Below are 18,325 nucleotides of genomic sequence, written 5' to 3' on the forward strand. Positions count from 1 at the left end.
ATGAGGCTCCCAAGAGAGAACCATCTTCCACATAATAAAAGCACATAGTTCAAAAGCAATACTGCCCAGGCAGGGAAGATGGGCTGGGAGCAACTGTTTACAGACAACTCCAAGCAGAGAGCTCTAAACTGCTGACAACTTGATAAATAAATGCCCAAATTATTGCACTGACCAAAAAGGAACAATCAATATTAAAGCATTTTGTGGAAACCTGAACTTAGGGCTGTCAAAAAAACTAAAAGATAGCCTCCACCTCGAAGAGGTTAGGAGCTGCACAGGAGACAGAAAAAAACTCCTAATCCTAGCTCTTTTCCTTCATGGCCTCTCCTCTCTGACAGCATTACTGGAGGGGAAAGAAGTCACAAGCTCATGTCTGGCTCTGGAAAATACTAGCTGGTGCCTAGTTTCACTATCTCATTTTAAAGATGAGATCTGAGAAGTGGGTGGCATGGTCACTTTCTTGTAATGTGAAGAACAAGAAAATCCACTGTGATACTTCCATAGTGTGTTTTTGTAAGACTTTTGGGTCTAAATGTGGGATTTTCGGGTCTCAGTTTAAATTTAAGATTAAAAGAATCCCACTGTCCCATTCCTTAGTCAGAGGACACTTGCTAGATTAACATTCAGAGGAGGGAGAGGCTGATTAACATTCCTCAGGTCACAGGGGAGGGAACCCACCTGCGGGTGAGGAAGGCCTAGAGCAAGGTAGATAGACAAGGGAAGTCCTTGCCACCTCATTCCCCAAAGACCAACAGTTTAAAAGTCACACTGTTCTGCCAATCATATTGTGCCTAGTCACTGTTTCTCTATTCTACCCCCTAGACCGTATAAAAGCTATTCTTAGCTCCAACTCGGGGTTCTCTTCTTGCTTGCATGCAAGAGAACCCCAGTATACTGGAATCATTAAACCTCATGTTAATTGCAGGGAGTCCTGTCCTTGAGTTTCGGAGGGAGCGTGTCCCCAGGTTTTGGATCTTAGAAGCCAACATTTTCAGTTATAAAGAGAGAAACTGTTTATCTACAATATAGTATACCCTGCATAGCTAGGAATCATGAGAGAATTACAGCATGACTGGGATCCAAGAGATAAAAGGCCAAGAACACCATGTGGCATCATCTCTGCCTCATGTGAGAACAAGAACCCTCTGAGCAAGGCTGAAGAAGCCAGAGCCTATGGTCAGTCGTTTCAGAGAGAGAAGAAAGACTGTACTCTCCTTGCTGCCGTACTTTCCTTTATTAGATACAATTAGGGGTGTAAGGATATAACAATTCATAGAGAAGCTTGAGACCCCCCTCATCTGAATTAAGGTTGGCAGGTTCACAGGCCTAGGTTCCAGGAACTAGCTGGCCACCCAAAGAAAGAATTAGCCAGGGGGCAAGTCAGCCAGGTCGTTCCGAAAAAGAATAGCAGAACTACAAATACAGGTTGGTCAAGATACTCCGGGAAAGGACTGACCACAATGGGCTAGGGTAAGGTCACATTCCTGAGAAAAATGTGTACAGGATGTTTCCCACTCCCCACCTTGGTTTATGACTAACTACTGTTCCTTTTTTTTTTTATTTCTCCCTTCACCCCTCTGGTTTGCGGTTTTCTCCTTTAAATACACCTGGCTCCTGAGCATCCGGGTCGACGATCCCCTTGTGAGCATCAGCCTCAGCCAACTTATACCCCGAAATCCGGAAATAAAGCCTTTTGCAGTTTGCAGCAAGTTCGGGTCTCCTGTGATTCTGATGGTCGCAATCTCCTGTGGCTTGAGTGGGGGTCTCCCCACTCCAGGGGCCTTACAGGGCTTTAAAATGCACATGCCAAGACACAAGTGAACTCAATTTGAGAAAAGTAACCAATACATATCTCTTCCATACAAAAACAACAAAAAAGGCAACCGGCCTAATGGACAACCCAAACATTACTGCCAAAGAAAGGGAAATGTTTCTCCCTCCATTCTAAAGATCCAACCATCTGTGACCACTATTGCTACTTTCATGTTATATTCCATTGCTCCAAGTCTATGGCCTCCTGAATTTTTAAATTTTTCCATAGATTAGACTCTAACTAGTCTCCAAGAGTTAATATAAGGAGCCAGAGTACTATGATTTCATGGAGTCAACTAATGGAATTTTGTAGCTAGAATAGACTATGAATTATTTATTCATCCAAATGAGAATATGAATGCTTCAGAGAAGGGGGGTTAAGAACTTGAGAAATTAAATACTGGCACAGCCAGGACCCAAGTTTTCCAACACTTAGCACAGGCTCTCCTAATGACTACTTATACCTTATAGAAGACAGATACATGGCTAATGCTGAGTCTGTAGACAAGTATCTGGGTTCTTCAGAGTCACACTGGCCTTATATGTGCAAAAACATAAGATTTGAGCAACTAACAGTCCTGTTCGTCAACTGTTACTAAGTTTTATCGAAGGAAAGGGACCTTTGGCATCTTGAACAATTTTGAATACAGGAAAAAAAGGCAGAGTTAGGAAAGTCTGGTGTAGAACACCTGCCATCCAAACACCAAGAGCAAATATAAATAGCCAGAGTAGAACATTTTTAGGGGAAAGGCATCAGAGAATCAAAAATATGGTACATGATATGAAGATATCAATTCAGATTATAACCAAATTTATATATAATTATATTGGACTTCAGATATTTTCCTAAAACTGAATTCAATGTAAAACAGAAATTACTTCTACACCAGCCAACCATGGGTGGACTCTGATAACACAATTTGGGAAGGCTGTCCTTGGCCTACAGTCTTGTTCCTGCAGACAGACCTCTTCAGTCTCTCTGTAGAGTTATGCAGTCCTGAGACATCCACAGGAAGAGAGGCTGAATCTGCTGACTTAGTGCATGGCTGACTCCCAGTCTGAGGTAGCCAAGTCAACCCTGCAGCTCAGAAACAATATGTAGCTGGGCTCATCCTTGCAACTTCCAAGACCAGGGATGAAAAAGAATCATGCCTGTCCACTCTCATGTCAGATAACCACAGAAGTAGCCTAATTATGTTCAACTTATATTTCACAACTCAGTACTTTGTTACTTTAGTTTGATTTGTTTTCTCTTTATATTAAAAAAAAACTTACTTTTGTAAGATCAGGTTGAAACACTCACATATGTTCTATGAAGGTGTAGTCAGGTATGGGAAAAGGGGGTGCCTCTGAGGGCCCATGCTAAGGCATCCCTTCCCCCTGAGGGACCAGTCACACACTGGTATAGTATAGAATAGAATTTATTCAGGGCATGGGGAAGGGAGCTAAGAGGGTAGTAGAGGCAGAGAAAGGCAGGGGGGGGAGGGGGGAGGGAGGGAGGGAGACAGAGACAGAGACAGACAGAGAGAGACACAGACAGACAGAGAGGGAGAGAGAGACAGAGACAGACACAGAGACAGAGAAGTAGAGGCATACCTGGCTATTGCCAGGTAAGTATAGTGTGGAGCTTACCTGGCTGTTGCCAGGTAACTGTGGGATAGAGCTTAGACAGAATGCTGACACTCCCCATCTGAGGAGACTCAAGAATGGCCACTAAACTTATCCTTAGACCCAGGGAATTCACTACTGCGTATGATGTGCAGACTGACAATCTTTGACTGTGCTTTATATGGACTCTTGGCTTCTTTCACTGTTAATCTTTAGAAAATGCTCAGCTATATACCTACGGTAAACTCAGTCCAGGTCAAGCTCAAAGTCATGATACGAAACACACCAGCTCTTCAAGGTCAAACTGTCAGAAAATGCAGGACAATATCAAACTGTCATCAACTCATGGCTTAATTAACCCTTTCTCTCATGAACCTATAAGATGGCACAAAGGGTCAAACCTGATGGCCAGTTTGCCTCACAGCCATTGACAAGATGGCTTCAGGGTGAGGAAGACCCTGTGGATTTTTTAAGGGTGTGGCTCTTGGTATGTCTACCATGCTCTAGTGGATAGGCTTGCATCAGAAATATACTGATGACATGAACTGGAGTCAATGAATGCTTTTAAAAAATTAAAATTAAAAAAAAAAAGATAAGAAATTAGAGGGGTAGAGAGGTAAGAGTGGACCAGTGAGAAGTTAGGGAAAGAGTTTAGAGAGAATACAGTCAAATACATTATATAAATTTCCCAAAGATTTAATACATTTTTAAAGAAGTTTTCCTAAACTTGGAATCAGATATTGTCCTCTAAAATTATGGTACAGCAAAGCAGGAGGAAGGTAGAAGTTGGGAGATGGCCTCTATATCCTCTACACTCAAAAAGGTCTTTAGTCTATCCTCTGCTTTGGAAGATTGGGAACTGAGAGCTAAAGACTGACTTCCAGTCTTGACAATCAGTCCCAGAATATGGTCAACCTATGTTCTCATAGCTTCTGCTACATAAACCAGGACCTCAACAAAAAGGTGGCTTATTTGAGAACAATCTGAGCACAGAAACTACACAGGAATTCCCTCCCTTATGAACACAAGTTTTAAGGCATGTCACTGGTATTCATGTACAAACAGGACAAAAACATCCGCAAGCACATGCAACTCAGTCGAAGGACACCAGCTAGTTACAGTACACTTTCTCCCCCTTTTCTAAATCTTGAATGAATGTTTAGTCTGCCTAAATCAGATAATAATTAGCTAGTTTTATAAACAATCCACAGAGCATGCTGCACTATCTGGCACTTTCATATACATTATGTTATTTCCTAGTCATTCCACTCTACAAGTAAAGAAACTGAGAGCAGAGTCCTCTCGACCAAGGCCACAGGTGGTAAACAGTAAGGCTGGAAGTTGAACATAGTCCTGCAATTCCATGTTCAGTTTAACAATTCCTATATTCTCCCCACCCAGTGCTGGTGACTCTAAGCCAAACACAACAGCAGACCAAAGGGCTGACTGAACCCCACCCTCAGACCAGCAGAGCAATGACTAAAACCCTTTCTGGAACACAAAGCTTCAAGACAGAGGTTTTCCAGGGCTTTCTGAACCCTTGACTATCCTCAAGAACTCAAGGTTGCTCAGATGACCTGCAGTCCTATGGGCAGAGTCAGGCCTGTCAAGTACATTGGGCTCTGGGTGACAAGACTTGGCTGTGCAGGCAGCTTCCCTGCAAGGGCACTCCCAAACATTCCAAACCCTGTGGAACTAGGAGGAGGGACTTAACTGTTCAAAGACATAACAAACCTGACAGAACTTTCCAAACCACATTTGTACTTTTACACCAGAAAGATAGCTTCAACTAAAATCCCCCCCAAAACTTCATAGACTCTGCCTTTCAAAGGCACACTGGGAACTGTCAACAGAGGCTCCTGCCATGAAATAAGGATTTCTATTTGATTTTTACCACTGGCACTGTATTTTTTTCATAATATTTTTGAAAACTAGATTAAAATCTAATTTAACACTTGTAAGGATAACAACCCACATTGAACTATTATCAAGATAAAAAGAAAGGCTGACATTAATAATATAAACTAGTAACACAAGACAATTATTACTGTTGCCATTATAGTCCCAGGGTCTCAGCCATCCCAGGCTGATTCAAAACTGTTATGTAGCCAAGACAGTCTGATTCCTGTCCCTGTAATTCTCAAGTCTGAGATTACAGGTATGCACCCCATGCTCAGCTCAAGGAAAGTATTTTAATCAAAAGTTTTGGAACCACAGTCTAGACATAAGACCTTTGCAATGCACTGCAGCATAAAAAGTCTTATTTAGAAATGATAAACTTCCCTTGACTATAACAGCAGAAATAGAGCAATTTGGGGAGGAGTAAAAATACATTCAGTACTTACTCTGTGCTAGTCATTTTCACAAATTTTGCTCAGTCTTGATAATGAAAAAGATATCCATAATAACAGATGGTGAAATAAGGAGGTATGCATAGTTCATACTGCTGCAAGCTGCCTGGCTTGAGGAAAAAGATCCAAAGGGCAAAGCTGGAGCTACAGATAAGCCTATAAAAACAGCCACCACTGCACAGCAGAGGGCCTGCATCTAGGGACACAGGCCTGTATCCCAGCAGTCCTTTCTACCTAGCACCTCCTGTGTATCACATGCATATTGTCCTGTTCCCTGCAGTCTACGATGCTAAAACTGGTATGGCGTCACAGGCCTGAAACCAGAAAAGTTTTCACAAGTATTGATGGAGCTACACTTGGCTATCCCCACTCCTCTGCTCATCCCTTTACATGGGAGGCTGCATCAGAGAAATGCCTGACTGGCATGAGAAATAGACATGCTGCCTGAAGCCTGATCACAAAGCCCCACGAACGTGGACAACCTGAGCTCCTCTATGCTTTACTAGTGTTCCCTAACAAAGTCTTCTTGAGTACCTAACAGAAGGAAACACAACTTAAACAATGATAATAGCCCAAGCCAACATTTATTGAGCTTTCCCTAGTGCAGACAAACTCTGTACCTGCTTTTACTTGTTGCACTTTAGTTAGCCTTTACAATAGCTATCCCTCAGGAGGGATACCATTTGCATCCCTACTTAACATAGAAACTGAGCTTCCAGAGTGTTTCAGGAACTTAGCAGAAGCCAAACCTTATGGACTAGAGGGGAAATTTAAAGCTACAGGCTGTGACCTCTAAGCACTGTACTATGCCTCCCACAAACACGTTCAGTGCATTTTCTACGCCATGAATTCTCTCTGTACTTTGAGGAAAGTGAAACAAAATATCCAGATGTAAGAGGTCAAAATTTTATACTGATTGGTCAATAATAATAATAATGAATGGCACTGTAAAGTACTATAAAAAAATTCTGTGCTCAAGTCAAGAAATGGCAACTTGACCAATACATACATATCAGCAAGCTAGTTATGTAATCAGCTAAATCCTCTGAGAATTCAAGGCTGGTATCCTCAGTTTGGGTGGGTGAGTCTACTAAACCAACCATCTGAGGATGGGTGGGATTATCAGTGGGCCACACCCACTCATGCCCTATCTAACTCTTCAGTGTTACTGTAGTCCCTTAGTCTGTGTCTGTTGAGCATGACAGCAGACAAACACTTTTCCAGAAACAAGTCAGAGCTGAAATAGATTTTTCCTTAGATAACTGGGTAGCCTTTGAAGAAGCAAACCTATCCCTAAATTCTAAGATGACTCATTTTTCCATATTAACTATAAAGCCAACTTTTTTTCTCAGAGGAGTGACACAAATGGAATCCTTGTGAAACAAAATGGACCACTAAATGACCATGCTCAAAGTGATGGCCTTCTCCCTGCTAGAAGCTCAGAGTTACCAAAGATGTAATCAGAGTCTAAGAGCACCAAGCTATGGGTAATTGCCTCCAACAGCAACGTGGCTCCACAGGGAAACTCTTCGTGTGCCCAATCACCTCTATGCAGTAAGTACCCTCCTCATTCCTGTCAGCCTTACTGATAAAATAGAAGCATTTTAACATTTTCTCAAAGACTGTCCTATAATGGTTTATATTTGAAATTAAACATTTTCAAACCCGAGGCTTTTTCTATGACTACATTTGTACATAATCCAGACTGCCTAGGACCAGGGACCAGACAAAGACACTCAACCCAAATTCCTGTTACCTCTGTCAGCAAACAGTCTGTCCCATGAATCTGTCAGGAGTACGAAGAGAACACCCCTGTTCCATCTGCTCAGCAAACTTTCAGCTTCCGTAAGGGCTCTTTCAACGTACTTCTGACGCTGCTTCTGTGTGAATACACACTGCTACACACTGACTGAACAGTGACATTCTCCCAGAATGCCACTGTATCCCCTTGGGGGCTGCCTGTGGGATAAGAACTTGAAAGAAGTTGAAGGAGTCCTGCCCCTCTTCCCAGCCTTCCTTCTAAACAAGCAGCTTCCCTCCAACAGACCTACTTCAAAAGTCCAGACCCAGTGAAGTCACACATGACCTCATAAACCTCCCACTTAACTGTTTAAAAGCCAGAGGAGATAGAGTAGCAGGGAAAGACAGCAGAGTTCTCGGCATAATTGGGGTAGTTGCCGTTTAAGGAGAGGAAATGCTCATTCAACACCATTCTAAAATAAGTTGCTTGAGCAGTCTTTTATAAAAGCACCAAGGTTTTAAAGGCACCATGTTAAAAGACAGGATGTCTAATAGCTCACTTATTCTCAGTGAACAAAACGGACTTAGTTCCTTTATTTGACAACTAGTTAAAGACATGTTTGATACATAGTGCAGTGGCTGGTGCTTTTCTATTTTCATCCTGACTTGGCTTCTGTTTTTTCTGCAATCACCCTGTGAAAATATTTATTGTCCTTTTGTTCAAATTCCACTATAGTCAGCCAGAAGTGGACAGGCCACACTCACAGCTGTCAGACAAGGGCAACAACTGCCACAAAAGCATCTGGGGGAGAACAGGGACAAGAGTAATTGAGAAATCTGATCCAGACCCAGCCTCCAGACTCAACTAATGGATACCAGAGTCTCTACCAGAGCTCCTAAAGGAAAAGGGGATCAATGGACTGCAATGCTTTCTTTGCCTATTTCTCCCCTCACCTGGGCTATTCTGTAGGATGGGAAGAGGAAGAAGAACTAAAAGTTACCTTATAAACAGAAACACATAAGATTATATATGCTCACAGAGACTTTTGACCTGGGGGCCTCAGCCAGGTTCCCCAGGCCACGCACACCAATTATCCCTGGAGCAACTGAGAACAGCTGTTCCTTAAGCTGGTCAGTCAATACAATTTAGTCCAATGCATCCCCACTATCTTATCAGTGATTTCAGAAAGATATGGCCTAGTAGTGAGCTGGACCTGAACTAAAGAAGTATCATATTATGAGAACTCCTAAAATACCTAAGTGACTGCCAAGTGAAATCTACTTCTAAGATCTGTTTCACAGTACAATGATTTCATTCAATACCTCTTCTCCTCTCAATCCTAAAAGACCATAATATTAATCTTGGCCAAAAAATTTACACAATTTGTATTCAATTGAAGCTAATAAATCGAATATTTTAAAGACAATAATAAAGCTATTATAACTCCTTACATTTACAAATAATCTGAGGCTCTTAGAATTATCATTACACGTATACAATATATTAAGTCTATCCTACCATAGTTCATTGATATAGAATCACCTTGAAGATGTTGTAGAGATAAGTCAAACCCTTATTATTATTGACAATATAAATTTTTGAGGGCTCACAACATTTTAGTAAATTGTCAACTCATACCATATTGGTAAGATGTTATCTCAAATGAAAAATAGGAATAGCCGGGCAGCGCACGCCTTTAATGCCAGCATTTGGGAGGCAGAGGCAGGAGGATTTCTGAGTTTGAGGCCAGCCTGGTCTACAGAGTGAGTTCCAGGACAGCCAGGGCTACACAGAGAAACCCTGTCTTGAAAAAACAAAACAAAACAAAAAATAGGAATAAAATGTGAACTTAAGAATCCACATACTTCACCACTAAACATGTTAGTTAGCTTCCCACCACTGTGGGAAAAAAATGCCTGAGACAATTTGAAAACAGAAAAGATCTGTTAGGGATCACAAGTTCACAGGTTTCAGTCTAGCCTCTTGGTCCCATTGCTTTAGATGTGTGGCAAGGCGAGACCTCATGAAACCAAACAAAACTGTTCACCTCATGAAGGTGAATGAAGGAGGTTAGAGTCCTACCACTCCTATCAAGGGCATGCCCTCTCTCTCTAACTAGGCTCAGCTCTCAAAAGTCCACCCATCCCCCATAGCATCACAGGCTGCCAACCAAGCAGTGGAAGACAGTTTAGAGAGCATTCCGTCTTCCTAGATAAAAAGGAAGGTCTGGATCACCCTGAACGGATGATGCCTATGCTGCTAGTCTGACAACCACACTACGAGTGGCAGGGGGCTTGACAACCTAGGCTTCACGTCATAATCACCTAGCAAACTGTCAATGTCCATGTGATCCCCACCCCCGGAAGGAAAACAGTCCCATAGAAACTGAGAGAGATGCCCCTATTTCTAACATGTCCCCAGTTTTGAGAACTGCAATTCTAAAATTGTACAGCTCAAAGATGTTCTATGGCCTAGTAGGTCCAAACTTCAATATGTGTGTACGTGTGCGTGTGTGTGTGTTGTTGTTGTTGTTATGTGTGATATGTATAGGGCCATGCAAGACATGACTCATATATAAAGGACAGTTTTTAGAGTGAGTTCTTTCTATCTTTGCATAGGTTTCAGGGATCAAATTCAGATTGCCAGCTTTGCACAGTAAGTACTTTTGCCCACTGAGTCAGCTCACCAAGACCCAGAGAACTATTTCGTCAAACACAGTCTGTATCTTTTCCCACAAGCAAGCATTAGTGTAAAATATCTGGCTTTGTAGATAGAGCATTAAGGGACCTCTGCTGAAAGAATGTTATCACTTCCTCTGACAGTTAAATATTGCACTGATAGTGACTTGCTGAGACATCATCAGAGAAGCATCTTATTGCAGCAGATTCGAAAAAATACAGAGACACATAGCCAAACATAATGAGAGGCCTTGGAACACTCAGCCCTAAGCAGGCTGTCTATATCAAATCCCTTCCCTCAGGGCCCAGGAAACCCTGAGGAAGAGGAAGAGGAAAGAGTGTTTAGTTCATGGAAGACTCTGAAAAATATGAAGTCTTCATCCCATCTGAAAGAGAAAAGTTCCTATTCTGTCTTTTTAAACATGACTATCTCTGAGGAGGTTTCTTTGTCAGTATAAAGATGTGCTTAAGTCATATCTGGAGATGGCAAAAGCCACTCTGTAAGGACCTGGTGAGTGCTCAAAAGTATCTCTGAATCAAGGATATATAAATCACCTCTTCTGTCTTTGAAGGGATAGCCTACAAGTCTGCTGTTGTGTTACCCTTCAGCTAAAAGCAGGAGCAGACATCTTACTTAGTCACCGACTCCAAGCATCGCATGAATGTCTTAAACCATTCCTGTTTGTGCAGGGGAATACGTTTAAAGCATCTGCTACCACTGTTTCTTAGTTCACTGTGTCTCTGTGTCAGCACTAATGGATGGATAGATGTGTTCTTTGCAGATCGTTTGAAGACCATTGTAAAGGGACTATTTCTAGCTGAAAAAAGCAAACATTAGAAGTGCCTTTCTCTAAATTTGCCGAGCGTAGTTACACACACAGGAACCACTGACAGAATCTGTCAGATGTGTTCTCAATTTTCCATTTCTTAAAATTGCTTTTAGTGTTTTTGAGGGTGAGACTTGAACTCACTATATACTTGAGGCTGGTCTTAAACTCCCAATTCTCTTGCCTGCTGAGATCCAGACAAGTATTGCCAGGCCTGGCTCTATGTATTTTGTTTGGGAAGCTAATTAATTCTGGATGAGAACAGTAACATCTATCAGATTAGATTAAGATTAAAAATATCCACCACCAAACAACAACAAAAGTATTGCATTGGTGTGTATATAAAATATCGTTAACCATAAATAAATAAATAAATAAATACATAAATAAATAAATAAATGTTAACAGCATCTCACCCAAGGAAAATGTTAGCCATTCATGTTTTTTTACTTAAGGCCACACCCCTCCTTGTTATAGCTTCTTAGCTCCACACCTTTATCATTTCAAGTTGTATTTGATAAAAGACCAACTCTAGGTCAATCCTCACGCCAAAATCTGCAAAGCCCTTGTAAATTATATTTTGTTCAAAAAAATTAGTAGGTCCACAATGGACACCCAGGCTCCTCCAAGTATAACTGTCTTCACACCCCCTCCTTTGAAAAGTGTATGTCAGTAAGAAGATGCTTCCAGTGTCTCTCTAATGACCTTCCATGCCACAGTCCACCAGCCCTCTAAGAAATGACTGGCCACTGCACTTCACAAATGCAACGTGTTGCCGGGCAGTGGTGGTGCATGCCTTTAATCCCAGCACTTGGGAGGCAGAGGCAGGTGGATTTCTGAGTTCGAGGCCAGCCTGGTCTACAGAGTGAGTTCCAGGACAGCCAGGGTTACACAGAGAAACCCTGTCTTGAAAACCCCCCCAAAACAACAACAACAAAAAAAAAACGAATGCAACGTGTTTAAAGCTGAACTTGCCAGGTGACTCCTACAAACCTGCATTCTGTATGTAACTCCTTGTGACAGTTTCTGGGTTCAGTGAGTTAGATCTGTGTTTGAAGTCTAAAGTCACCTTGACCTAACTGTCCCATATTGAAACACTGACCCAATCTTTGTGTGTGTTTTTATCTTTACCAAGATTTTTCTCATCTATTTTCACATTATACTTTGAACAATTACACAGATGGTTGTGTAAACCATAAACAGATTAAATCTCACACTCTTGCAAATTCATATACCAAAATTAAGTTGGTTGGTAAGGACATTTCTACTCTACCAAATAAAGGGTCGATTTCCCCAAATGAATCGAGTTGTCCAAGATGAAGCTGCTCTTAACCCCCATGTTTAGGCTCCCTACCCCACTCCCCTACTGCATGTGCTTTGTATGGGAAAGCCTTGTTACAGGAAGCCTCTGACAGCCCAGGGCTGGGAGAGTTTGTCTGACAGTAGAGGGTGCTGAGGAGTGGCTGGCTCACTCTCCAGGCTTCTACTCTTAGCAGCAGAGATTTCCTGTCTCCTGTCTTTTACTAAGCCCCTTACACTGTTAGCCACCTGATTGCCCTTTCTTGATTTGTGTTTCTTTTTCTTTTTGGCTTCATCTTATATGTTACTTCTTCCATTATAATAGTTACTATTAATTTTATTTTCTATTTATTAGAGATTTTTTTTCACAATTACATCCCTACTAAATAAATAACTAAAGTAACATTTAAAATTAGGTTTCACTGTGAACTCTACAGGAGTGACCCCTCCATGAACACAAAAAACCAAACAAACACGCAAACAAAACAAACAACTGGGCAAGGACTCTCAAATGGGAAAACAAACAAAAACAAAAAAATATAATTTCACCACTAAAACCACTTCAGAAACTTAGGAAGAGAAAAATGAGAACTTCTTTTTCTGCAGAAAAAAAATATTTAGACCGTAAAAACACTTGAGAGATTCCTGGAGCCACGTCCACCCACCACTAAACCAGGAGGCAGCAGTGTGCCCTGTCCCTAATGACAGAAGAAAAGTGCAGACTTCTATGAGTCTCTGGAGACACTTAGTAAAGCCTAGATTTTACATTCACCAGCTAAGCAAACACCACATGATGTTATTCTCTTACTTTAATAACTATGCATATGCCTTTCTGCTTTTAAATTGAGGATCTAGAAAATTTCCTTAAATTGTACTTTAGCTAATTTCTTTATCACTGCTCTTTCAAGTTACATCTTCCCAAGCAGAAAGCACTAAGGAGAGAAAAAGGCTGAAGAAGAAATAGCATAGCATTCCCTTTGAGAGGAAGGAGGAGGAAGGGCAAGAGGAAAGCAGAAACCCACAAATATCAACTTCAGGGCACTGAACAGAGAAGCACTTCCCTCAGGCATATCAGCTGCTCACAGATGCAATTCACCTCTGCTGCCGAACTCCTACCCTGAGAGAAAACCTAAGAAACTAAACTATAAAACATATTTTTCACACAATAAAACATATGTTAGAGCAGTTTCTTATAGTTGAGAGAACCAGGAAAGAAGCTGCTGACATATTCCTGTATATGCTGTCTCACTTCGCCTGTGTCCAGACCCAGCTCAAGAGAAATGGACATTATTCACCACGGTTCCTGGAGACAAGGACAACACATGTGGCTCGCAGTCTTCAGGTCAGACAGCACTTACTGGTTGGAGTTGTGGTCATCTCCTGATAGGCCTGCGAGAGAGAAACACCCAGACACAAAGGAACCCATGGGGACATGTGTGACTTAAGTCTCTAATTATCCTTTCTAATTCTGGAGCCATGTGACTGGACTTCACATAGCCTGCTGAACCCTGGGGGCCTGAGGCTCCCAAGCTGGACCACTAAGGGAGGGGATGCTGCTCTTTGCTCCTTCATTAAAATATTGCATTACAGAGCAGAGCTAGGTGAGCTATTTCCTGCTGACAGGCAGCTACATGGTCAGCAGTCAGAGCACAGTGGAAGAATTTAACTATTCCTGTTCATACGGGATCCATGATCTCAGCAGACTTTCTATATAATACTTTAATTTCTACATAATTTAATACTTTAAATTTCTATATAATACTTTAAAATACACACAGTAAGATAAGTATTCAATGAACCTCCCCAACTAAATATTGAATATGAGAGATTAAGGGAATTTTCTTCTTTGAAGTATATAAGAAAGTAGCTACAAAAACTAACTGGAAAACTGAAAGAGGAAAGGAATTTTTACCACCAGAGACCACTCCTAAACAATTCCCCTCACAAACACCAGTACGTGTGTGCACGCGCGCGCACACACACACACACACACACCACTAACAGCAACAAAAACAGTAGCAACCAATTCAGCATTTGGAACTAAATTCTTGAAAACGGATGAATTCAGACATCTGTCTGTATAAAAACATGCCCTTCCCCCGGCCTTGAGCAGGCCTGAGAGACCTCCTTTACCACAACAGATCAAGTGATAGGATCTAGGTGGAGTTACCCACCTTGGCTGCACGGAACTGCCCCTGGACTTGCCTTAAGAAATCTCCAGCCATGACCAGTGACCAAGAACGGATTATCCCACCCATCTCCCGGCAGAAACTAGGAAGGGTTCGGGCGGAGTCTTTCCCTTTCAAGTTGTAAAGCTTTGTCTACTTATAATGATCTGTTACCTTGAGCCAACACAAAGAACACTAAAAAGTGCCCCATGAAACTTATCTGTCCTAACCACTAGCAGTGTACAGGAAGAGAGGAATCGCCTTGCCTGGGGTCTTGCAGAAGACCACCCTCTAAGATACTTCTTTTCTACACTGGAATTCAGTCTTTCTTGCCTTAGCCAGGTGGCACAACTGAAATCTTACTTCAAGATAGCTCAATAGATACCATTATGTAATCTGACATGCTAAAACACTAGGAGTTACTCTAGTGTTGTAAGTAGCTCTGCCCATACTAAGCTTTGAGGCCTCTGCTGGCTATTTATATCTATTTGACACAAGCTAGAGTTATCTGAAAGGAGGGAGCTTCAACTGAGAAAATGTCTTTATAAGATCAGGGTGTAACATATTTTCTTAGTTATTGATAGGGGAAGGCCTAGCCCACTGTAGGTAGTGCTATCCCTGAGTTGGTGGTCCTGGGATCTATAAGAAAGCAGGCTGAGGAAGCTATGATGAACAAGCCAGTAAGCAGCACCCCTCCATGGCCTCTGGATCAGCTCCTTCCTCTAGGTTCCTGTGCTACTTGATTTCTTGCCCTTGCTTTTGATGATGAACTGTTACTTGGAACTATAAAGTGAAATAAACTCTCTCCCAAGTTGCTTTTAGTCATGGTGTTTCATCACAGAAATAATAACCCTAACTAAGACAGCAATGATTACTTTGTCAATGTGTAGGCACAAAAGTACAAAGGAATAAACCTTTCATCCAGTATTTCGTAGGCTGTCTACTGTCTCTAATCTCTTACTTTCTCTGACACTCCTCTCCTGTGGCTTCTGAGATAGAATGCCACAGCCTGAACCACCTTAACTCTTAACGTGATTTTGTGTGCAACACAAACAACTTCTATATGCCGCAGAAAGTTGGGTTGGAAGCACACCGGATTCTTTTACATGTTCTTCAGCATTTTATCAAGATTTGCAGTCACAGAGATGATAATAAGACAGACTACAAGAATATTCCCTATTGAAAGACAGACATTTTCTCCAGAACAATCCAGCCAGAGACACTTCAGGAACACCCTGCTCATGGCAACACTCCTGTTCTAGAAACACTTGCTCTCAGCAACACATCCCTGGATACATCCTTCTCTCATGGGTGCTCCCCCCACCCCCAGGCATCCCTCTTCATGATACATAACATCCAACATGGACTTGGCAGGCAGACCCTACTAGGTGCTTTCAGCTACATTAACCCTTTAACTCTCATAGCTATACGGTACACAGGGCATCATTATCCCCATTTTGAAAACAAAATAAAACCAGGTTTCAGAGTGAATAAACAAATATATCAGACCAAAACTTTTTCCTCTGAGACCTTGCATGACTTTCATCATCTCACTGAGAACCAAGTAATCACTACCTGTTACACAGGGAAGCATCTACAGTATTGAGATGTTTGGGTTCTCAATTATGGAACTCCAAAGGACCATAAAACTATGCTGGTTACAGGAAATTCCAACACAGGACAGGCTGTTGGGAAAGACAGAATTACTGAAAACCCGGAATGTGAACAGAATTTTAAAGAAAAAAGCCCTGATATTTTTCATCTACCTTCAGAATACTGTATCCTCATTTAATCTCTCCTCCACCACCATCTCCAGATACATAGATAGAAAACACACTTCAAAACTAAATTCATGAAACTTACATAGTTTAGCATTCCCTTCCTGCTGACAGAGATGCAAAGTGGCAGGCAGATGAAGTAAGGAGGCAGGCAAGAACAGGTGAAAGGATGGAAACCCGTAAGTAGACACAACATAGCCAGATGAGAGCTAAGGAATATGTACCCTAACTAAATTGTCATTCAATCCCAAGATGGTAAAACAGAGAAAGAAAAAACCTTACCAATGCAAAGCTAAAGGCTCTCTCTACAGCACAAGCCACTGTCTAGAGCCCGCACCATCAGAGTAAACAACTACTCATTACAACTATGTGCTCAGTATCCATTCACATAGAGTAAGCCAGCCAATGGTCACTGCTGCCAGTTCCACACACTACTAGACTACAGTTGCTGTTCTCGTGAATCCTGAGCTTTCAGATACTTACATCATTTTCTCACATTCACAGAAACTGGACACATTCATTTAAAATATACCCTACACTTAGATTTCCCAAAGAGAGAATACCACAAAAAATACCACCATGAAATGAATGAGAATGGCACTGCTACCTTCCCCAGAAGGCAATCTCTTGAGGGCCTCTGCTGTAGACAGAGTTGGCAGAAGCGTACAGTCCGTTGGTGATCCCTGTAGAATAGCCCATCACTATGCCACCATCTGCTGACACACTCAGTACGTCGTTGTGTCCTCCCACAGAGGTCCTCTCCAAGAACTGACCACCTTCTTTAATGCGCTGCTGTATCATGGGAGTAAGCGGCATTTCAAAGCTAAAATAGCTGTCCGGTTCTGAATACAGTGTCTCTAATGACTCTGCACTGTAGTATAAGGAAGTGTTGTCTAGAATAGTTTCGAATTGGCTGCTGTACACATCAGTGGAGTCCTCCGTATATCCAGGCCCAAGAATGTCATCATCTCCTCCCCTAAGGTGCTCCTCTTGATCGTGAAACCTGGAAAATTAGGAAAAGCAAAATTTTTCAGTATTAATTGTTTTCTTTTCAATTTTCTGCCTTCAACCAACCATGTAAAAAAGATAGTGTTACATACATGTAACTGCTATATTCGCTCATCTTATGGCTTCTTAACATATTTGAGAAGAAAGATATGAAACCTACTTAGGTTAAAGTATTCCCTTTAGGTTATTTTATGTGTTTGAGTGCTTTGCTCGAATGTATGTATGTATGTATGTATGTATGTAACACATGCATTCCTGGAGCCCAAAGAAGTTAGAAGAAGGCATCAGATCCCCTGAAAATGAAGTTAGAGATGACTATGAACCTCTATGTGAGAACTGGGAATTGAATCCATATCTTCAGCAAGCACAACAAGTGCTCTTAACTACTAACCTAAATCCCCAAACCCAGGCTAAAATATTCTTAATACACTTAATAATGTCAATAATGACTTAATAATGTCAATAATCTGTAAAGAATTAATAAAGTTTCAAACTAGTTTTCTCTCTTTTATAGCATATATTTGAATAAGATATCAAGTTTTCTTTGTAGTCAGCCATATCCTGATCATACGACTATCATCATTAATTTTGTTTTTTTTGGGGGGGGGAGGTTTCGAGACAGGGTTTCTCTGTATAGCCCTGGCTGTCCTAGAACTCACTCTGTAGACCAGGCTGGCCTCGAACTCAGAAATCTGCCTGCCTCTGCCTCCCAAGTGCTGGGATTAAAGGCGTGTGCCACCACTGCCTGGCTATCATCATTAATTTTAAGAGAAGCATACAAATATCATGTAAACTTGATACAGCGAACAATCAGCAAAAATGTTCTGAACTTTCACTGGTTATTAATACTTTCTAACTTAAGACCAGATGCTCCAGCGAGGACCCTGTCAGAATCCAGAGGCTGCCCTCTGCTGATGTAAAGTAGAACTGCAAGGACTTCAAGTTCACAGCTGGAGAGTACCTAGTAACTTCTAAAACACTAACAATTACTGTGCTCTTCCCTGGAGAGGACTGTGTCTCTGGATCTCAGCGTTCCTTAGCTGCCTGTTTTCTCA

General features: G+C 41.6%; 1 protein-coding gene across 3 annotated transcripts in view; it reads right to left on the reverse strand.

Moving 5' to 3' along the window:
- Psd3 (pleckstrin and Sec7 domain containing 3) overlaps positions 1 to 18,325 on the reverse strand; it is a 435,293-nt gene that overhangs the window by 249,868 nt on the left and 167,100 nt on the right. For all 3 annotated transcript variants that reach the window (XM_028789051.1, XM_028789050.1, XM_028789052.1), the window contains exon 4: positions 16,870 to 17,265. In XM_028789051.1, coding sequence (XP_028644884.1) covers positions 16,870 to 17,265 — 396 coding nt within the window. The remainder of the gene's footprint in view (positions 1 to 16,869; positions 17,266 to 18,325) is intronic.

Source organism: Grammomys surdaster, unplaced genomic scaffold (assembly GCF_004785775.1).
Source record: "Grammomys surdaster isolate TR1022 unplaced genomic scaffold, NIH_TR_1.0 125780, whole genome shotgun sequence".
Lineage (NCBI taxonomy): Eukaryota > Metazoa > Chordata > Mammalia > Rodentia > Muridae > Grammomys > Grammomys surdaster.